The 23,042-nt window shown below is 38.7% G+C and overlaps 1 protein-coding gene across 3 annotated transcripts in view; it reads left to right on the top strand.

The window, feature by feature from the left end:
• The first annotated feature begins 887 nt into the window (after window positions 1-887).
• Fzd3 (frizzled class receptor 3) overlaps window positions 888-23,042 on the top strand; it is a 64,815-nt gene continuing 42,660 nt past the window's right edge. The window contains exons 1-3 of one of the 3 annotated variants that reach the window (XM_031363062.1): window positions 888-1,084; window positions 9,531-10,053; window positions 22,667-22,863. In XM_031363062.1, coding sequence (XP_031218922.1) covers window positions 9,865-10,053; window positions 22,667-22,863 — 386 coding nt within the window. In that variant the 5' untranslated portion in view covers window positions 888-1,084; window positions 9,531-9,864. Of the gene's footprint in view, window positions 1,085-9,530; window positions 10,054-16,387; window positions 16,870-22,666; window positions 22,864-23,042 lie in introns of those variants that run through there. The other 2 variants (XM_031363063.1, XM_031363064.1) reach the window with 2 other exon arrangements.

Here is a 23,042-nt window from a genome sequence, read left to right as displayed (position 1 = left end):
CTCCCCCGCACTGGGACCATAAGTGCCTGTTATTAGGACTGATTTTTTTTTTTTTTTTGTGGGTTCTAGGGACATAACTCAGGTTCTTCTGCTTGTATAGTAAGTGTTTTACCAACAGAACTGTATCTCCAGCCCATTTGTTATTATCTTAGCCATTTATAAACATAAGAGTCAGGAGTGTCAGGCACACTCACTTGTAATAAGGCCAATGTTGCTGTAAGTTCTGTGAGCTACCAAGAAAACCAAATGATGCCACGGACTCTAAGTTGAAGATGGACAATAAGAAAGATAGGTAAAACGCTGTAACAAAGAGAAATGTAATCACGATTAATTGAATCCAGACTCTTCCATTAAAATGCTGTGTGACTTTAAGTAAGACATCCAACCTTTCTGAGTGTTCTTCTCCCTGTTGGGGAAAACAATTGTATTTAGATGACCTCTAATGAATCTTTCAGCTCCTCAAGTCGTGCATATAGCAGAGGGGGTGGGGAGTCTTCTAAGAAGAAGGTGAGGCATGCCGCCCATGAGCACAAGCTCTGTCTGTTTATAGTAAGGTCTCGGTGAAGAGGACGCAAAGCGTGCACCTGCTTCGCCGGTCAGAGTGCAGCGTTGCAACAGGCCTGGTGTCCCTTGCTACCTGTGCGCTGCACTGCCCTCCACCGTGGGTCCTCGAGGTTCTAGGTTGGCACACTGGCTCTTAGAGAAGGCGTTGGTGGACCCGCACTGAGAGCTTGACACCGTCAGGCTTTGCAAAGAGGACCGGGCACAGGTCAGATGAAAGCCTCCGGCGCTGGGAACCACCAAGCCGACGCACGCCAGCTCAAAGCGTCACTATCACCTAGGATGCCAGGCTGAGAACAACGAAGCGGGTCAGCGCCACACAGCCAGGATCGGGCTAGGAGGCTGGGCAAAGCGCGCATGCGCGGCACGTGCGCGCGCACCTTCCTCCCGGGTGCTGCGCGCCCCGACGCTCACGAAGGCTCCGCGCGCCGGCGGTCCTCGGCCGCTCGGGGGACCTGAGGGACGCGCGGCCGCCCGCGGGGCCAGCAGCGCTGCCCGGGAGAGCCCGGAGGCCGGCGGTGAGGTGAGTCCTGCGGCCGACGTTTCCTCAGGGGCCGGGAGGGCGAGAGAGGAGCGGAGCGTGTGGAGAGCGCCGAGGCGTCTGCCCCAGCCGGGCCGCCCCTCGTCAGGCGGCGCTCGCTGCTCGCGTCGCGGCCGAACAAAAGCCCGAGGCCGGCGCTGCCGAGGCGGGCGCGGAGCTGTGGCTGGCGAGCGGCCGGGCCCGAGCGGGGTCGGAGTGGGCGGCGCGGAGTTCGGGGCCGCGGCCGCGCTCAGCGAGGATGCCCTGGGAAAGCGGCGGGGCCGGTATGTCCCGCCCGCGCCGGGCAACCTGTGCGAGTGTGGACGCGGCGGGTCTCCGCGCCGTTCGCCTGCGGGGAGCGAGACCAGCCCCAGCCGGTTTCTGCGCTCGGCGCCGCGGGGGCGTGGGCGGGAGGACGAAGCGCCGGGCTCCGGCGCCGCTGCTTCCCTGCAGCCCCCGGCCGACCCCTGCCACCCAACGCCCAAAAGTTGTCCCCTGCTGCCCATCAGTTTGCAAAGTCGGAGGCTCCCAGTGCCGCGCGTTCTCTAGTTACCCCCGCGGTGGAGACTCCGGGTCGGCGGATTTGCCTTGGGATGCGGCGGTGAATTCCTAGCCTTCTGGAATAAAGGCACCGAGATGCGGGGAACGTTAAGGTTGTAAACATCCCGTAGGCTTTTCACATCTTGGGACTCTTGGAGGTAGGGACTTCCTCCAGGGAAGAGAAGAGGGCTTATTCATTTTTCTTTTTCTTCTCCTGTTTCCTATTCTTTCCCTTTTGTGGGTGAAAAAGAACAAAAGCGCATGCCATTAATTAGGCAGAAGAGACTTAAAGTTGAAAAACACCGCGACTCGAGGGGTCTGGGTTTTCGCCCAATGCAAATGAAAAAAATCATAATTATTAGCTCCCTTCTGAATTTCTCGGGCTGCCGAACAGACGCACTAGCTCTAAATCTCACGGTAGAAAAGTCTTTCAGTACATCCTGAATGTTTGTTGATGGGAATTGGGTTACTTTGCAAAAGCCAGTACGTGAGAGCAAGGAAACAAAGACCAGCTGGGCTTAAGGATGCTACCTCCCTCCTCAGCCTGCTTTGCTCCTCGGTGGTCTGCTGGTGGCATTATGGGCTAGAAGAGGACTAGATAAATCCTGAGCTGTGTATTCAAGAAGCGGGTACTCAAGTCGTGCATGATAATGGCTCATGCCTGTAATTTGAGTAATCGGGAACTAAAGCAAGAGAATCGCAGAAAGTTATAGGCCAGAATAGGCTGTGTAGTAGACCCCGTCCTCATAGAGGGAGGGGAGGTCCTCGAGGCGATAAGGCTTTTCATTCTATCTTTACCTTTAAACAAATCAGTGTCCCCTACCCCTACTTGAACCACAGCATAAAAGTAAAAAGATTCAGGGTTAAGGAGCCAGCGAAAGGAGTGTAAATATTTGGAAGGATAAAACTAAGATAAACTGTAACCCAGTTGCAGCTCTTACCATTGCTTCTCTATACTTAATAAAACAGTGTGTAGTGTTGATCTGTCTGTCCCCAAATGCTTTGAAACTGTTAGGAAAATAGGCATATTTTAAAATAAAGACTAGAATTCTGTTTCATCTTACCTATTTTTTCCCTTTTGTCTAGTAATAATGTGCATCTCATCTCTTAAAAGGCTAGTAAGGTTCCATTAACGGAAGAAAAAGTAACTGTGGGCTCCTCATCCTTTTATTTTTTTCCCCAAATTTCTTTGAACTTTATTTTCTGTTTTGGGTCTTAAAGTGGATTTTTTTTTTAATTCCATGCTTGAGATATTTGAGGTAGAAAGGGTTGAGAGGAATTTAATAGTGAAGTGTATAATACAGTATAATTCTTTGTATAATACAGCATGAAACTTTTATCCTCTAGGAAGAAGAGAGGAGGGGGTTTTGCTTACAAAAGATTGTTTCCCTGCTTGACTTCTGGGGGTTGGGAATCTACCCAACTTACGTTTCATATTAGTTTGTTACTAAAACTCTACAGTGATTTTGTATGTAAATTTCTGAGCGTGAAATCAGGTGTGGTGGCACAACATCTTTTATCCAAACAAACAAACAAACCCAAAAACAGAAAAACAAAAACAAAGAAAGCCTTCTGAGCATATTAGTATATTGATTATTCTGATTATTGTTACGAGGCAGACGATAGGCAACAGTTCTTAGCACATCGTTATCTTCTTTCAGTAGAGATCAGGGCAGAGATATAGTGAGGTTCTGAGGAAAAGAGAATGAGAGTTTTCAGTGGTGGTACTTGTAAGGCTGGCAATAGCAACTCTTCATTGGCTCCCAGAGACTTTTAGCTGCTGCTTCAGAAATGGCTTCCTTCTCCAATTTCTAGTTTATCATTCTGGGAGCCCTAGCTTCAGTGCATCTAGGGAATGCACTATAAATGAAGCTTTGAAGACTATAACTCAGGGAGTGAGCTTAACACATTCCAGCCTCCCCCTCATTATGTCTCACCAAAACAGTACTTTAGTCAAAGCACACAAAGCATATGGTCTTGTTAAGGGAACAACACGAGGACTTGCTATTTCCTCACAAAAGTTCAGAGTTTTCTGACCACCTTTGTTTTACTTTTTTGCCAGCCTCTATTGGATTTTAGGACTGGGATACAGCCCAGCAGGTAGAGCGCTCACCTGGCACCCACAAGACTGAGTCCAGTCCTTGGTACTACAAACAAAACTAACCAAGCATGCAGAATCTATCTTTGAATTTTCAGCTTTATTGATAGGTTAATTTTGAAAGATTGTTTGCTTTTCTTAGTTTCAGAGCTTAGTAGTTTGTCAATGGGATTGAAATTTGGTGCCTACCATTCTTCCTTTTAAATTCTGAATCTAGAAGTACTGTTTCTTTAAGCAGTATCACTTAGCATAATGAGAGATTAGATAATTGTAATTAGTAGATGGCAAAATGAAATTTGAAAATTAGAAAGGTGATGGGTACTAAGGCACATCCCTGTAATTGTAGCATTGGAGAGAGAGGCAGGAGGCTCAAGAGTCAGGTGATGACCTTAACTACAAGAGGTGCTGGCTTACTCCTTGCCTCAGGCAAAAATGATTGTTATAGTAAAAAAGATCAGAAAAGAATTACTCTAATATTAATACAAATATAGATTCTATGAATTAAATATGTTATATAAACCTTTTTTTTTTTTGAGTAGCTAAGAGGCAGTTTTGTGAGGATGAATTTTTTTTTTTCTTTAACTATAAGATATAGAGGGCTGGGGAGGTGGCTTCATTGATGAAGTGTTTGCTGTGTGTGAGTGAGGACCTGAGTTTGGATTCTCCACAGCTATGTAAAAAGCCCTATGTGGCAGTAAGTGCTTGTAACCCAGTGTTGGCCAGAATGGAAACAGAAAGATCCTGGGGACTTGAAGGTCTTCCAATCTAGCCAGTTGATGAGCTCCAGTTTCAGTGAGAAACTTTGTCAAAAAAAAAAAAAAATGTAAAGCACTTAGAGGAAGACACCTGGCACATGCAGGTACTCATATGAGTACATACACACATATAACACACACACACACACACACACACACCAGGAAGAAATGGAAAATAACAGGCCAGATACTGACTAGGCTTTTGGAAAAGAGAAGTGATACTGGAATAGATCATAGGAATATTTTTCTAATGGATGACAGAGGTTTTGTTCAGAGAGACTGACTTAAAGCAACCCATTGCTAGTCCTTTGTGATGCATTCTTGAAAAATGTGTCTGAAAGATGGGAACATCCTAGCTTTCCATGCTGTAGCTAGTGTATCTACACTACATTACAAGTTACAGATGAAATTTCTAACCTTCAAAATTAAATGTAAATTAAGAATAATGAGATGAACCCCGTTATGGAGAAAGTGGTAGAAAAGTATTTATGAACATAGTCTTTTGTTGCCACTTTTTCTTGATAAGCCCCTTGTGGCACATTTTGCATATGGGATCTGCCTTCTTTTTCTACCTGAGTTGTCTGGATCTGGCTTTGTTAGCCATCCTGGAAAGACAGCCTTTCAACATTTCATTCATCTTTTTCTTGCTGTCCTTTAGATCATGTGCTCAGCTAAGCTAATTTTAAAGACCTTTACTTTTTTTCTCATCAAAATTGACAATAAGTGGAAAATACCAGATTCCCAATGATCTACAATTCATAAAATTAAAAATTTATACATTTCAAGTATTTCCCATGCCCCACCTAGTATAGGAATTCAAACCAGGTCTTCACACATGCTAGGACAGCACTTTAACACCAAGCTGTGTCCCTAGCCCTAGTCTAGAATGTTACCAAGCACTAACAGTCGATTTTCCAAATATTTTATATTGCTCTGTGGAGAGGTGAAAGTGCCTCCTAACCCACAGTGCATAAACTGTCATAGCATTCATTTTTGCTTGGACTCTAGTGCCCAGAACTGCCTACTCCTTCTGTTAGCTCAATGGGCTTCTTTGTTCTGTTGGAATCCTACAGATTCTTGCCAAAAAAAAAAAAAAAGATATAATAATCAAAATATTGCCACCAACAACATTAACCTTTATTTAATGGGTTGCTATATTTTATCTTTTCTAGTCCAGAATTACCTGTTTCTTGCTTTTTCCACCTGAGTTGTTTGGATCTGGCTTTGTTAGCCAGTCTGGGAAGACAGCCTTTCAACATTTCACTCATCTTTAGATTAGAGCTTTTCCATGGATGAGCCTACCTTGAGAAAAATGCCACATTCTACTGATTCTGATTAGAACTGGGGATTTCAGGGACTATAGAAATGGTTAGTAAATATGCAAATAAGGTCTGATCCTTGGTACATACATACAAAAAGATGCCCTGTGTAGAAGGTGCATATGTCTAATTCCAGCTTCAGAGACAGGTAGGTTGTTGAGACTGGCTTATCAGACAGCCTAGCTGGCCCTTGGTGAGAGACTTGGTCATTTCTGCAAAACAGTATGGATGCTTCTGAGAAAGACACCTGAGCCTACATCTTACCTCACATACATATGTATGTATACACACACACATACACACACACACACATATAGGTAATTCACTGTTCAAAAGTAATGTGGAATGTGTACAGGATGCTTTAAAGTATATACATTATTTTTGGGCTAATAGGTAGCTTGAATTTTTCAGTGTTAAAAAAATAAATCAAGTTTTGCTAGGTGTTGTGTGCACGCCTTTAATCCCAGCACTCGGAAGGCAGAGGCAGGAGGATCTCTGAGGATTTGAGGCCAGCCTGGTCTACAAAGCAAGTTCCGGGACTACACAGAGAAACCCTGTCTTGAAAAACAAACACCACCACCACCACCACCAAAAAAGTCATTTTGTTTACCTGATGAGCTGGCTCGCTGGCCTGAAAAATCTATTTGAATCATACTAAATTACCACTCCTCTGCTTTTCTTACGACCTGCAGTGATACAAGTAGTATATCCCTTGGCTTGTTGCTTTAATTACCAGCCAATAAACTGTTCAACTAGCATTTATTCTTGTCTTCCACTCAGCACACATTTGTAGATTTGAAGTTACGTCCCTTATACACAAAGTAATATAAAACCAGGTCTTTCATAAAATTCCATAAGGCACTTATATTATTTTTAAATAATTGAAATGCCCTTCCTCTTTTAAAGATGGTCATACTTTGTAGCCCAAACTATTCTCCATTTGTAATCATTTTGCTGAGTTCTGGGATTATAGGCATGCACTATGACATCAGGCTGAAATAGCTGGGGTTTTTGCATATATGCTTTTCTGACAGAAGTTAGTTATATATGCATACTGTTTCTTAACTCCCTTAAAAAAAAGCATCTTTGTAGTAAGTTGTGTATGGGGACACATAATCCCAATCCTTGGGAAGCACAAGCAGGTGGATCTCTGTGAGTTCAAGCCTGCCTAGGGCCAAATAGTGAGACCTTACCTTAGTGAGTAAGAAGTAAATATGCATTTGTGTGTGTGTATGTGGGTGGGTGTGTCTGTGTTTAAGTGTGTAAATGTAAGAGTATTCGTGTAGTGGCACATGCATGGCAGTTAAGACAACTTTGGATGTCAGTTTTTACCTTTCATCAAAAGACTGAAACAGTCTTTTGCTTACTGCCAGACTGGTTGGCCCTCGGGCTTCCAGGGATTTTCCTGTATGTGCTCCCTCTCCCTGTCAGCATGCTGGGATTACAGATAATGTGTTATTGCATCTGATTTTTATGTAGGTTCTGGGAATTACACTTAGTGCTTCGTGCTTAGCACCACAAGCACTTTACCTACTGAGCATTTTTCCAACCCTAATTTTTTTGTTTATCATATGTTAGTATGGTAATAAATAAAATCCATGTGCATCTTTTGGAAGGGAGGAGCAGTCTCAGGGATTGAACACAGACAGGTCTTTGTGGTGTTGAGCACACAGGACCACTGTGGTGTGCTCTTAGTCATGTTTATCTTTTTAATATCTATTTAATAGTCCATCATGTGTTGTACCACCTTAGCCAAACTACTATTGGTAATTTTTTTTTGGTTATTTTCATGTTTTTTTTTTAAGTTGTTATAAATTACTTATGCTAATATTTCAGTTGTATACCACATGCACTTATATCCTTCAGGAATAAATTATGAGTAGGTTTGCTGGATCAAGTTGTCCCATTTGAAATCTTTTGGTTTAAAAAGTCATTAAAAATTATTTACCTTGTGCCTGTAGTCCCTAAAGAAGCCAGAAGAGGGTATTGAGTCCTCTGGAATTGGAGTTACAGATGGTTGTGAGCCACCTGCAGCTCAGGAGTTGGATAGAGGTTCTCTGGATGAACGTTTTGTGTTCTTAACCACTGAGCCATCTCTCTAGCCCAATAAGTAATCATTTTTTAAAAAGTATCAACTAGTTTAGATTCTTATCTCAAGTATTTTGAAATGCTGAATATAATTTCTTCCCTACGTTCCATGCCATTCTTCATTCTGTTATTGTTGTTTTTGTACATCGGATTGGCAGAAGTATTATGTTTGCCCTTTTTATTTGAAGTTTTTTATTAGTGAAGTTAAACATCGCTTCATGCATTTATTGGGCATGTGTGTATTTTTTTTTGTTCTTTGATATTTTTTCTAGTATTCTTTTTTAATTATTATATTCTATATGTATGAGTGATTGTCTGCATGATATCTATGCACCATGTAGATATCTGGGGCCCTCAGAAGAGGGCATTGGGTCCTCTGGAACTGGGATCCAACTAAATCTTCTGCAAGAGCAACAAGGGCTCTTGAAGCCCTTAGCTATCTCTTTAGCCCTAATAGTTATTTTTATACTCATTTATTTCTTAATTCTTGTAGATTATTATGTATAAATATATGTTTTCTTTTACTTGTTCTGTTTTAGTATAGCATTTCTCAAGACCTGACTTACAGGACATTTATAATTAGGACCATCTTTAGGAGTTATTCCTTAGGCAATGTCTCTTTCTTCAGGGGAGTTAAGCAGATTAGAGGAAGTTACCACTAACTTGAAATCATTCTTAGCCCTACTCTGGCTTATCTACATAGCTAGGTCATGTGTTTGAGATTCCAGGGGAATAAATATAACATTACATTTTTGTGTTACCTAAAATGATGCAGTGTTGGCAAACTGGCTGGTTTTTTTAGAACCTTCTATTTGTTAGTTCAGAATTGGTAGAAGTGGTCTTGTCAGCTGCAATTCAGTGCCCCAAACACCTAATACATAATGCTACTTTTTTGATACATTATCTCATAATTTACTTGTAGATTCTTGTGTTCTAGAAGTGATGTGTAAATAATTTTCAGGAAAGAAAAATATGGGTTAAGTGACAGTGTTTACAATGTAGCATTATAAGAAGCCTTAATCTTGTCCCAGACCTTTCACAGCTACTTTCTACCAAGTCAGCTAATGTAAAAATATACTGCCAATGACCAAAACATGTCAAATAAATTTGAAGTGATATTATTTTACAAGTGTATCATTTAAACATAGTTTGGGACAATGCAAAAGACATTCGAAATGGATCAGTTATATCTTGTGACAGAATTCTCTACCATGTGTTATATATGTAACTTAGAATATAAAAATATAATTATAGGGTTGGAGAGATGGCTCAGCAGTTAAGAGCACTGACTGCTCTTCTAGAGGTCCTGAGTTCAAATCCCAGCAACCACATGGTGGCTCACAACCATTTGTAATGGAATCAGATGCCCTTTTCTGGTGTGTCTGACAGCTACAGTGTACTTATATAAATAAAATAAATAAATCTCTAAATATATGTAATTATAAATATTAAATATTATATAAGGACTATTTTTAGTGTGTGTGAATATTTACATATATATCATATATGATAAAATAGAAAAACTATTGCTTTGTGAATACCCTTGTATTTTCTCTATTAAATCAGTATGATGTCTCATCAGATATTTTAATGTTAAGTCTGCAGTATTTTGAGAAGTGATTAACTTTCCCATTTTCAATATTTTTCAGATATTTCAACAAGAAAGAAATCACTCTCCTCCTAAGATGGAATCTGTGATTTGGGAGTGTGGTTGATCGACTTGATATGCTGGCCAGATGTGCCCTATGTAATAAAATGAAAAGAAGATACAAGATGATGTCATTTTCCCATATTGTGAAACCAAAAACAAATGCCCTTTGTGAGACCAGGTTAACAGTCCTTTGACAGTGCAGGGAGTTTTTAACTGAGGAGCCTAGCAGATACAGAAAGGATACTTTCAAGCTGAGACCTGCAGGCATATACTGATCTAAAACACATCTTGAGTAGATCTGATCATCCAAGCCTCATTCTGATCCAGGAAGAATGGCTGTGAGCTGGATTGTCTTTTATCTTTGGCTCTTGACTGTGTTTCTGGGGCAGATAGGTGGGCACAGTTTGTTTTCTTGTGAACCTATAACCTTGAGGATGTGCCAAGATTTGCCTTACAATACTACCTTCATGCCTAATCTTCTGAACCATTATGACCAACAGACTGCAGCTTTAGCAATGGAGGTAAGACACTCCAGAAAGTAACCTGTACTTCCCAGATGACTCACCTCATGTGTTTTATAGAAACAAAGGAAAATAGTGTTGTTTTTAACTTTATCTTACACATTTGAAAATGTATATAGTTTAGGTCATACTAAAATAAGATTGAAGAATTTGTGTATAAAGAGATTCTACTCTTTTTTTTAAAAAACTTGTTTTTTAAGATTTATTTATTATTATATGTAAGTACACTGTTTTTTGTCCTCAGATACTCTGGAAGAGGACGTCAGATCTCGTTACAGATGGTTGTGAGCCACCATGTGGTTGCTGGGGTTGGAACTCAGGACCTTCAGAAGAGCAGTCAGTGCTCCTAACCACTAAGCCATCTCTCCAGCACGAGATTCTACTCTTGAATTTATCTTTAGACATGTTTTCATAAAGAATTCGAAACACTAAAATATGGGTGATGATACCTCTTCAGAGATTACATCTCTGTTATTAAATAATAAATAACTTTATATAAATAGTAGAGTATAATAATATTACATAACATTCAGTAGCTGAATATGGAATAAAATGTAGTTTGTTTTGTTTTTCAAGACAGGGTTTCTTTGTGTAGCATTGGCTGTCCTGGAACTCACTTTGTAGACTAGTCTAGCCTTGAACTCAGTTTAGCCTGCCTCTTCCTACCTAATGTATGTTACTACCTCCCAGCATAATGTAATGTTTTTAAGGTTGAATTCCTTTGTTCTTTAGGTTTACAGTATTCTCCGCCCCCCGCCCCTCCTTCTTAACATCCAACAGGATTTCCTGGTCATGTCAAGTTCACATCAATTTAAAAGTAACTTTCAAGCAATGAGAAAAGTTTTGTCATGCTAGTAGTTCAGAATTCCTGATGGTTCATAATTCTATGTAAGTTTATTGCCTTACTTAAAGGTGCTTACTCTTCAGGTACTTCTCAGTTTTGCTTCAGAAACTTATGTCCTATTAATAGATATGGTTGTTCTAGGTTTAAAAGTGTAATGATCCTTAGATTTGAGGATAAAGATATATTTACTAGATAGAAATGGGGAGGCAGTAAAAGTCTGATGAAGAATATGGGCTTAGGAGCTAGGCAGCTTAGTGTTTCAACTCAAGCAGTGTTACTGTAGCCTGGTGGTTGTGGTGGTGGTATAAGCCAGTACTTGGAAGGTGGAGGCAGGAGGATCAGGAGTTCATGACAGTTCTCTGCTACAGGATGAGGTAGAGGCCAGCATAGGCTGTGTATAACCTGGCCCCAAAAAACAATAAAATAAGGTTAGTAATAATTATATAAGATTTCATAGTACAAAATTAAAATATGCCGGTAGAGTATTTAGTATATACTAAATACTCTCTAAGTGATGGTTTTTGCTATTTATTTATTTAAGACAATATCTCACTATATAGCCCTGGCTGGCATGGAGATCTGCCTTTGCCTCCTGAGTTCTAGGATTAAAGATGTGTGCCACCACAACCTGGCTATCTATATTCTTATATTAGCATGACAATGTAATATAATTTGGACAATGTCTTATATTTTTATCAGTTGGACAGTGTTTCAGAGCCTACATTTGGAATTCTTCATTTTACAGTAAAACACATTTACTGCTTCAAGTCTTATATAAATCTGGTGAAATTTGTAGAAAGATTATTCATAGTATTTCAAAGTATAGCAGGCATGTTAAATTATCCAAATATTTGATGATGCTGTAGAGATTGAATAAAACATTTTCTGCTCTCCCTATGACTATAAACTAATAAAGAGAAATATATGTCCCCAGCCCTCAGACTAGGATAACATGAAGGGTATTATCTGATGGCCATAAGTTGGCTCCTGGCGTGATAGTTGTAGTAGTCTATGCTATATGCTGAAGGCTGAATTAGAAATACCCTCACATATAGTATCACTGCAGAGTCGTAATTTCCTTGGAAACAAGTGATAAGGGTGCCTGTACTAATTTAGGTTCTCCTTTGACTCTGTTATGCATAGGTATAACTTTGGACAAATTGCCTGTCATTCCTACATCTTGTTTTCATAACTTATTTTAGGCAACAAAAATGAAAAAACTTAGACATGCTTGTGAAGATTAAATGAGAGATATGTAAGTAGCCGTAAAATGCATGGTGTACAAGTTTGAATTCTGTTCCTGATTCTGTTTCTAATTTGTCAGAGTTGCTAGTAAGGGATGGACTTGCATCATTACTCTTGGGTTCATGGGACATTCAGAATGATGGCATGATAGGCTTTCTCTTCTTGGCCTTCTCAAATATGCCCAAGTAACCCATATAGTTTATTGTCAGTGGGTCTGCCTCTTTGAATTTGATAGCCTAGGAAGAGTCCATAAGTGGGAAGTAGTTTCTAAGAGAAGGCTTCAAAGATCTGATGAAACCCTGAAGAAATTGCTTATTTCATGGCTGTCATAGCAGGGCAGGGTTGCCACTGATAGAATCGTCAGATATAGTTTGAGAGTGAGTTTCATGCAATAGCAAAAGACTTGAAAATTAGGAGACAGTGCAATGTTCACAGCTGTCTCTCAGCTCAGTAATTCTGTTCAAAAAAATATTTTTTTTTTCCTAGTGCTGAGATCAAACCAGCACTGGTTTGTTGTTGTTGTTTTGGGTTGGGGGGTGATTTTTTGAGACAGAGTTTCTCTGTGTGGCTGAACCAGGGTCTTAAGCTGCTAGAAAAATGTTATATCAAACCATTGAATGTTTTGAGGAGCTGCTGAACTGCTTTCTGCAGTGGCCGTAGTTTCAGATTCCAGGAAACACAAGGGCTCCTAATTTCTCTCCTTGCTCATGAGCACTTGCCTGCCTTTCTTCTTACTCTTTTTTTTTTTTTCTGTTTCAATGCTTTAGTGACATTTGGAAATAAACCCATCAAACTGGAGGTGATGGCATCCCAAAGCCCAAGAGGCAAGGGGTTTGCATTTTATCCCCTCTACTTAAAAATTTTTTAATTAAATGCATTTTAGCAAAAGTGATTAAAAAAAGAAAAGGGTCAAAGCCCCAGATGTCAGAGAGCAAGGTGGTGGCTCTGGGAAGAAGCAGCCCCTACTTCAGTCTTCCCAGGAAGGAGCCCAGGGGCTGCCACTGCTCCTTTGGACACAAGCTCTGGCAATCCAAACAATCCCCCCCAGCCACAGGCCCCCCGTACTGGCCCTTGTGTCTCCTAATTCCTCCATGCTCTGGCAACTCTAATTCTGTGTCAAGCCTGGACAGTGTCACTCTTTCTCGGTAGCTTTGGAGGGGACGAAATGTGCAGATGCTAAGTAGATGCCGAGAAGGGCACAGGGGTGCTCGCCCCCATAGAAACAGTGAGCCAGACTAGGTGGCCCAAACCTCAGGAAGCTCAGACTTTCTGGTTTCAGGTCACTGCTTGTCCTCCTCCAAGGCCCCTTTCCCCTTGTCCCCTTCTTCTTACCATTAAAAAAAAATAATCATAATATCCGTACTACTCCAATGGCTATGATGTCTTTGATTTTTACAGCTACATTGGGTTGGATAATTACCATTTCTTCACTCAGTACTTAATGATGAACATTGAGGGATTTTTTTCTGTCCTTTACTCTTACAAGTGCCACACATGTGTCTTTATACTTTTGCTGATATAATTTTAAAATGAAATTCAGATATTAAAGAAAATGTTTTCATTGATAGTTTTAAACTCTCGATAGAAGTACAGTAAGTATTTTTTGACCCTGGTAGCAATGAATGAGGGAACCTGTTTCTTACCATTAATTGAATCTGCTCTCTGTCTTTGTATTAGACTGTCATTGACAGAAACCTACAGAAATAACATAAGGATGAAAAGGTTTATTTTGGCTCACAGTTTAGGGACTTCCACTGCATTGTGGGGGGTGGTGTAGCGGAGTGGCTCAGTTCATAGTAGATGTTTGTGGTCCTGCTGCTCATATTGCAGTGGACCTACAAGCAGAGAGAGTACTTAAGCCAGCAGCCGAGTTTAACCCTCAAATGGACACTGTAGAAGACTTATTTCTACCAGTAAGCCCTGCCTCCTAAAGCCTTCTATTAAAAACAGGAGCCTCTGGGGACATTCAGATTCAAGCCATGGTGTTCAGTGGTAGTACTAAACCACTCTCGTAGCCAGAAAATAGCATCTCATTGATCCTTAGCACTTCCTTTTATAGAGACAGAAAGTAAAGATTAATTATACTGTAATGAAGAGGGAAGAGTAAGACGTTTGGAGGTACGGTAATTCAAGCCCAAGTTTCATTACTTATAAACAGTATAGCTGGGACTAAGTGTCTTACACTACCATCATTAGATTAATTGTTACAAAGGTCAAACAAAGTATGAAAATTACTTTTTTTAATAGCACTGCCAATCCTTGCCGAGAGGATCCAATTTGAAGCATCATAGACATTTGTACATGGCTTCTACTTTAACAACAGTAAGTCTCAGTGGTCTTCAGAAGCCACTCACATTTGCAGTTCCTTGACCATATCATGTCATGGTAAACACCACATTTGCCTGGAAGGCTCTGCCAATATCTGGGTGATGTCTTTCTTTATTTTTCAAGGCCTGGCTTGGGTCTGATTTTGATTTCCTTGTAGAACTTAGGAAGACCAAAATTTGTTCCCTTAACACCATACTTAGCAGTATGCTTTGTTTACCCGTTTGCATGTGTGTGTGTGTGTGTGTGTGTGTGTGTGTTGTTTTTTGTTGTTAAAATATTTATTTTTTGTTCCAGTTGTGGAATTTGGAAGCTTGTCCTTACTCACCTTTGTATGCCTAGCACTTAACCCAGAGCCTCACATGTAGTATTTACTAATAAGTAAATGTTTGAATTAAACTTAAATTCCTTAGCAGTGGTAGTAAGCATAATTATGTCTCACTGCTATACCTAAAGCTAGCTATCCTGGGTTGAAAATAGTTTGGTGGGATAGTGATACTGATCATAGTTCTAAAGCTACCACCTGCCTGGGAACACTAGTGTGATGTCTGTCTGTCTGTCTGCCTGTCTGTCTTTTCTTTTTTTGGTTGTTGTTGAAAGTGATTGGAGGCTTTCAATGTATGTGTTTGTATTTTATAAAAGAATGAAGCAGCATAACTTTCTTTTTCTCTAGGATCTTGTTTTGCTTCTGCTTAAGCATACCTTTGCTTGTCCAAATTCCATTGTTGTTAATCTATTGTTAATTTTAAGAAAAAAGTGTTTGATCACAGGAAAGTAACCCTAATAAGGACAGGCTAATATAAGAACCTTCTAAATTAAAAAACAGAAAACCCATACGTACAGATAGTGGAGAATTATTTGCAGTTATTTCTGGTTTTAGGAACAAAAATAACAGCTTTTAAAATTTTGAATGTACCCCAATGTAACAATATCAATCCATATTTGTAGATAGGCTTTTTAAGAAAGAAAAATTCTTTTCTTTAAGCTCATGTTTTTAACTGCTAGAATACACCATATTTACATAATATCTTTTGTTTAGGTTAATTTTTTTCCCTTTTTTTTTTTTTTTTTTTTTTTTTTTTTTTTTTTTTTTTTTTTTTTTTTTTTTTTTTGCTGACCTGGAACAAGATCTTAGAACAGGCTGGCCTCCAACTCAGAGATCCACTTGCCTGTACCTCCAGTGTGCTAGGATTATAGGTTAATGTTTATGGGAAGATTTTTTTTTTCTAAGCAAACAACAGTGTAGTAAAATGGCCCATTTTACTATCTGTATTTACTTTTGCAGTGCTGAATATCAAACTAAGGTCTTGGGTATGGACTTACATTCCTTTCCCTAATAGATATGGCTTTAGAAGCCAGTTTTGTGACTAGGGTAAACCAAACAGAATTAAGAAGCTTTTAAATTAACACACACATACATACACACACACACACACACACACACACATACAGAGTAGAGAATTGTTGGCAGTTGTTTCTGATTTTAGGAATAGAAATAACTTTTAGAAATTTTGAAATTTTTTATGATAAATTACATTAAAGGAATCTTTTGAAAGTCTTGCTTTAAATCAGATTATTAAGTGGAGTAAGATTTGCCCTATAAAATATTATTTTTTAAGTATGCCATAATCCAGAACTCTCCATAATAGTGAAATGTTAAAAAAGTTTACTAACCAAAGAAGAGTCTTATTTTAGGAACTCTACTTTGACTTATGAAAGAATAGATTCCTGCGATAATGGCAAATTTCCAAATAGATTATTCAGTTCCCCAAGCTATTATCAATGAGTAGACTACCATGATACATTTTTAAAAATTAAGGTTTGAAAAGGAAAAACAGTTACTGAATTAAAGGTGTTTTATTTTTGTTTTTGTTTTGTTTTGTTTGTTTTGGTTTTGGTGTTTTGGGTTTTTTGTTTTGGTTTGGTTTGGTTTGGTTTTACCTAGAGGTTTTTGGTTTAGTTTATTTTGTAGAGACAAAAAGCAATTCTTAAAAGTTTTGGACCTTACATCATCAAAAACTTTATTGTTCCAGAAAGGGAGATTGGATTTGGGGTTTGTTTTGTTTTGTTTTGCTTTGCTTTGTTTTGATATTTAGAGTCTCTTATAATTTTACTTACATAAAATAATTTTCATAAGTTGTTTGGAATAACTTCTTATTCCAACTGGATCTAAAGTAGCTATGAATAGGAGTTTTGAATTTTCAAGGCTGTTTGACATGGTTCACATTTAGTGAGTTTAGTCATGCTATTCCCAAACCTAGTGTGGCACAGTTTCCATAGTTACCGGGCCCTTTGTACAGTGACAAAGGTTGGAATTCTGATTCTCCTGAGTCAGATTTTGGCCTTTGACACTGTCCCCTTTTTACACCCTTGCTAAGCTTGGACTGTGGCTATGCTTGAAGGTTGGTCAGTTAGCAGGTTGCTATGGTAATGAATGGAAATTTGAGAGTAGAAAGAATGGGAGCACAAAAGCTTGGGTGATTTGAATTTAAACAAAGAATGTAAGGTTCCATGCAGTGCACCTTTGTTGTAGAAAATCAGAAATCTAGTTTTTAGAAAGTTACTTTCCAATTTGTAAACTTCCTATACTCTGGTCTTGATTTAGGGAATAAAAACATCACTGCTTAGAGAAACACTCAGGAAGAATCATTTAGAATTCAGTCAGCCATGTTCCTTTCTCTGTTGTAGATTGTGAGTGCTGTTTCTTATGTTATATATGTGTTCTCAACCTAAGTGTCAAGGCCACGTCACTTCATTCTTATTGCTGTGGTTAGAAGGTGGTGAGGTTAAGGTCGAGGTGATTTGCTTACTTTAAAAGTATTAGTACTTAGTTTTTCATAACAGCTTTATTGAGTTATGCCATGTATAGTAAACTACACTTAGTTAAAGTGTTCCCTTTGATTAGTTTTTAACAACTCCTATGTCACCATCACCATTGTCAAAATGTAGAACGTTTCTGCCACATCAAAAGCTTTCTTACATCCTTCATAGTCCACCGTCTCTGCTCATGCTTCCAGCCATCACAGATGTGCTCTCTGCCCTTATGGATTAGTGCACATGCTAGTGTTGTATAGGCATGGGCTCATACATGATGTGCTTTGTAGGTTTCATTTTTAGTTATGTGTGTATCTGAGTGTGGGTTTATGCAGATGAGTACAGTGCCCATGGAGGCAAGAAGTGGTCATCAGCTCTCCAGGTGGTTGGGAGCTGCCCAATACGGGTGATGGAAGAACTCTGTCCTCTGCAAAAGCAGTTTGTGCTCTTACCTGCTGAGCCATCAGTCCAGACCCACACTATCTACCTTTTTTATCTGGTTTCTGTCACCTATCATCACAATTTTGGGGTTACCTACTTTGTTTGACATTTAAAAAAAAAATAACTCCAGTTGAGTTGTCCCATTTGACAGTTGAGAACAGGGAACAAAATAACCCTGCTATAGCCCTACTATACATGAAATTATTCCCTATTTTATTTATAAGTATTATTTATTAGTTATGTTCTATGTGTGTTAAGACTGTTTTATAAAAGGGGAAACTAAAACAGAAGTTAAGTGAAACAAAATTGGATAAGTACAAGGGATCTGCGTAAAAATGTCAAAGTTAGATTTGTGTTTATAGTTGTATGACCTTGGACAAGTTAGCATTTTGTGACTATTGTATGAAATTATTCAATTTGAAGCACTTTAAGCCCTACTATGCAAATAAATTTCAGCCAAAATGTAGCAAAGGGTATTTATAGGTCAGTGCAAGCACACAAAATGGTCATTAAAATAAATTTTATAACCTAAGATGGTGCTCACAAGTGGAGATTTTGATAACTATTAACAAAGATACCTCATCATCTGGCAGTTTACAGTTTGCTTATTATCACACATATATATGTGCATGTTTGTCACATGTACATATATCTGCATGTGAATGTAATTCCTTTTTTTTTTTTTGAGGTCTGTCACACTGTAGTTCTTTCTGGCTGACTTGTACTTTGCTATTGTAGATCACTCTGGCCTTGAACTCAGGGAGATCTGCATGCCTCTGCCTCCAAAGTGCTGTTAACTTTGCCTTTAGTTTTATTTAATTGTAGGCTCTTAGGAAGTTAGGAATTTGTAAGAGTAGGGCACACAGATTACATATGTCTCTTCCCTATTTCCTGCTCTAATCATACTACTATTTTATAAAATTTTGATATCTAGTTAACATTGAAAGATGTACTCATTTTTCCAGGTCTTTTCTATTACAAATAAAACTCACCGTAGACATTTGTGACAAATTTTTTTGTGGACATAATTTTTCATTAATTTGGGATAAATGACCAGGAATGTGATTGGAGTGTTGGATGGTGACTATGTTTGGGTTTTAAGAAACCATAGTGGTTGCACCATTTTACATCCCTACCTGTAGCATATAGTATATCTGTTTTTCTCACATTATTGCTGCCATTTGGTATTACCATTGTTTTTATCTTTAGCAGGGCAGGTATATATGTAGTATATATACATTCATGTGCATTTTATTTGTCATAATAACTGTTTAAGTTTTAAGGGTATTTTCAGCTATATTTTCTTCTTTGTTAAAAATATTTCAGTTATCAATAAAGTAGCAAGTTTTATTGCTTTTGCTGAACCTCCTCTTTCCCTCCCCCCCCTTCAATTCATCTTTTCACTTTCATGGCTCATGTATTCTGTTACCTACCTCTTGAAACTACTTTTCCCCATCTTGTATCCCTTACATTTTATTTTGGGGTCTTGAGTTAAACTTTTACTTATTATTATTATTATTAATGTGTGTATGGAGGGGTATGCTACAATTTGATTGTGAAGAGGAAAGAACAGTGTATGGGAATCAGTTCTTCTTGATGTGGGATGGATTCTGGGGATTCTAACTCAAGTTACCATTGCCTTTCTGTGCTCAGCCATCTTGTTAACCCCTAAGTTATTTACATATTCCAGATATAAATCCCTTCTGACTATAATCCCAGCACCTGGTAAACAGATAGGATTATGTTCTGGCCAGCTTGGGCTGTGTGGCAAGATTCTGTCTCAAAAATAACCCAACTAAAAACAAACCAAAATCTTTCATAGTGTATAAGATTGCAAAAAATACATCGTAGTTTGAAGTTTGTGTTTTCATCTTTTTAGCAGACCCTTTAGAACAGGAATTTTCTATTGTCTTTTTGGTTGTGATACTAGCATTTAATGGCTGACCCATCTCTCCACCTCAGGAATATTTCTTATTTTATTGAAGTCCAATTTCCCCCCTCCACCAACACACATTATGGATGTTTTGAGTTTCATTTCTAAGACCTCTTCACCTTGTCCTAGTTCTGAAAGATAATATTAGTATTTCCTTTCTCCGTCTCCCTCTCCCTCCCTTCCTCTCTCCCTCCAGTCTTAATGTTATATAGTTATATTTTTAGTTAATACTGGCTCAATATTTAGACCTTGTCATATTTATTTTACCAGTTTTTTGTTTTGTGTTCTTTTGTTTTTTTTTTTTTTTTTTTTTTTTTTTTTTTTTTTTTTTTTTTTTTGAGACAAGATTTCTTTGTGAAGCGCTGGCTGTTCTGAAACTCACTCTGTAGACCAGGCTGGCCTTGAACTGAGAAATCCACCTGCCTCTGCCTCCCAAGTGCTGGGATTAAAGGTGTGTGCCATCACTGCCCAGCTCCAGTTTTGTTTTAATGTGGTTTGTGTATGCAGGTACTTATGTCCCATAGCACAGTTGTGGGTCAGAGGACAACTTTGGAGATTGAGTTCCTACCTACTATCATATTGAGACAGGATTTCTTGTTGATCTGCTTCTGAGCTGTGTACTCCAGGCTATCTGGCTCTTGAACTTCTGGGTGGTTCTCCTACCTCTCTCTCCATGTCTTTGTAGGAATGCTGGGATTCCGGATGGCATGCCTCAGTATCTAGCTTTTTATGTGCTTCTGGGTAGCCAGCTCAGGTTGTCAGGCTTGCGTGGCCAGCACTTTTTACTTTTTGGCCTTTGCCAGTTTTTATATGTGCATGTACTCACTTGTTTGTATACAAGAGAGTGTGTGTACAGGATTTGCCATTGTCTTTCTATAATGTTTTCCATTGTTTTTTTTTGTTTGTTTGTTTTATCCTGAAATTGATAAATTTTGAGGTAATTTATATAGGACATGAGTAATTTTTGGCTTATGAATATTCATTAATTGAAGCACCATTTTGTTTAAAACATATATTTTGTCATAAGTTTTAGAAAAAGCTTGGTTTTGTCTACTAAAAGTCTTGCCAAGTTTTTTAGTATGTGACTATTTGGTAGGTTAAGGATCAAACCCAGGATCTCATACATAAAAGAGATTTCATTAAATTTTAGAGATTAATTGTGGGAAGAATTGGCATCTTTACATAAACTCTTCTAGTCCATGAACAGTTATGTTAATGGTTTGTGTCTCCCTGAAATACATCAAACGTTGGAGTCCTAAACCTAGTGCCTCACAGGGTGACTTTACTTCAAAATAGGGTCATTCCAGATGTAATTAGTATGAGGTAATGCTGAAGTGTGAGAGCTCTTGATATAATGTGATATGACTAGTCTCCTTAGATAAAAGGGACAGTTGGGCATAGAGAAAGGCACATCTACAGGTAAAATGATAGGTAGCCATGGGGAGAGTGCTGCGTGAAGTGATTGCCACCACCGTGAAAAAACTTCCAGAAGAGTTCTGGAACAGGTTGTTCTCAGCCGCTTCAGAGAGCATGTCTCAGACAGAGACCGTGAAATTCTGTTGCTTAAGCCACTCCAGTTATAATCTCTATATATTTGAATAATCTTGATTTCTTTTGTTACTTTACAGTTTTTAGTTAACAGATACTGTGCCTTACTCCCAGATCCAGCCAGTGCCTTCATGCAAACATGGTTGCCTTCTCAGGCCCTGTGGCCATACTCCGTGCTCTTTGAGCTCTTTTCTTTTTCATGAGTAGTTCTCCAGCAGCTTAAGTAGGTAACCCAAAACTTCTCTTTTAAGTTGTTCTTCATGGAAACTACTCTATCATACTTAGAAGTGATTGTTGATTGTTACATGTTAATTATGTACACTTTACAGTTAGTTTCTATAGCATTGATTTAACTGACTCTTGGTTTTCTGATATATAGAAACAAACGAATTCTTATTTGGTAGATAATCCCAGTGGTTAGAGTATAACCAGTTCACAATCAGCTGTAGCTCAATTAATTTTGAAAACAACTGGAAAAATTCTCAGTCAGAACTACAGATATACTTTTGAGGGGACATTTGATCTATCCCTCTGGTTATAGTAGGTATCCTAGCCTAGATTTATATTTGGGACCACAAGTTTTCTGTTCTTCAACCTAGTATCAAATGTAGCATTAACTATATTTACAACATTTTAGTTTAGTTTAAAGAATTATTTAGAAGTTTCAGTTATTTATATTTAAAAAAAATACAAGCCAGTCAGCAAAAGGTGAGAGATGTTTTCTCTACCACAACACCCTTTACTGTGTACAATTTCTGGATTCAGGTAGTTGAGGGGCCTTTCCCACCCCCACCCTTTACTTTGCAACTACCTGTCTTCTCCCTTCTCACCTTCCCAGAACCACTCTCTGCTACTAATTCACTCTTTTTCATGGTTGTTAATTGAAGAAAATATGGAAACCAAATACATAATAAAAAGTTAAAGCCCTACAGTCTCACCACTAAATAATAAAACTAATCATTCTTGAGCTTTAGCGCATCTCTTGTAAAATTTCTTTTTCCTATATTAAATAAGCTGTATTATTATTAATTTCTAGCCTGCTTCATTAATATCACCTGTAACACTTAAAATATATACAAGGATTTATCAATTCTGTGATATTCCTTGGATTTAACAAAAATAAGCCCTTGAGAAGTGGCTCAGGCCAGGCAGTGGTGGTGCACACCTTTAATCCCAGCACTCGGGAGGCAGAGGCAGGTGGATTTCTGAGTTCGAGGCCAGCCTGTCTACAGAGTGAGTTCCAGGACAGCCAGAGCTACACAGAGAAATCCTGTCTTGAAAAAAAAAAAAAAAGAAAAGAAAAAAGAAAAAAAGAAGTAGCTCAGAGAACTTTTTTTAAAAAAAAAAATCTTAGAAATATTAATATTCTTGAGTAGTTTTTAAAGTGAATAAAAAAGAAACAAGGTGTTAGCAAATTTGTCTAAAGCTTTTTATCTAATTACTCAATTTTAATTTTTTCCTAGCCATTCCACCCTATGGTGAACCTGGATTGTTCTCGGGATTTTCGGCCATTTCTTTGTGCACTCTATGCCCCTATTTGTATGGAATATGGACGCGTCACACTTCCCTGTCGTAGGCTGTGTCAGCGTGCCTATAGCGAGTGTTCAAAGCTCATGGAGATGTTTGGTGTCCCTTGGCCTGAAGATATGGAATGCAGTAGGTATGGGTCATATTTTATGCTAATGCGTGTCTTCTCTTTAATTTATTTTAAACAGCAGGGTATTTGTTTTTTTTTTAATGCATGGATATGTATACAAATACTGATTTGCAGTATGCAGTTTTGAGCACTGTATTGCAAAACAGTGCTCAAAACAGTTTAGCACTGTTTCATGGTCTCTT

This window comes from Mastomys coucha, unplaced genomic scaffold (genome assembly GCF_008632895.1).
Source record: "Mastomys coucha isolate ucsf_1 unplaced genomic scaffold, UCSF_Mcou_1 pScaffold9, whole genome shotgun sequence".
Taxonomy (NCBI): domain Eukaryota; kingdom Metazoa; phylum Chordata; class Mammalia; order Rodentia; family Muridae; genus Mastomys; species Mastomys coucha.
This window is presented reverse-complemented; position numbering and strand designations above follow the sequence as displayed.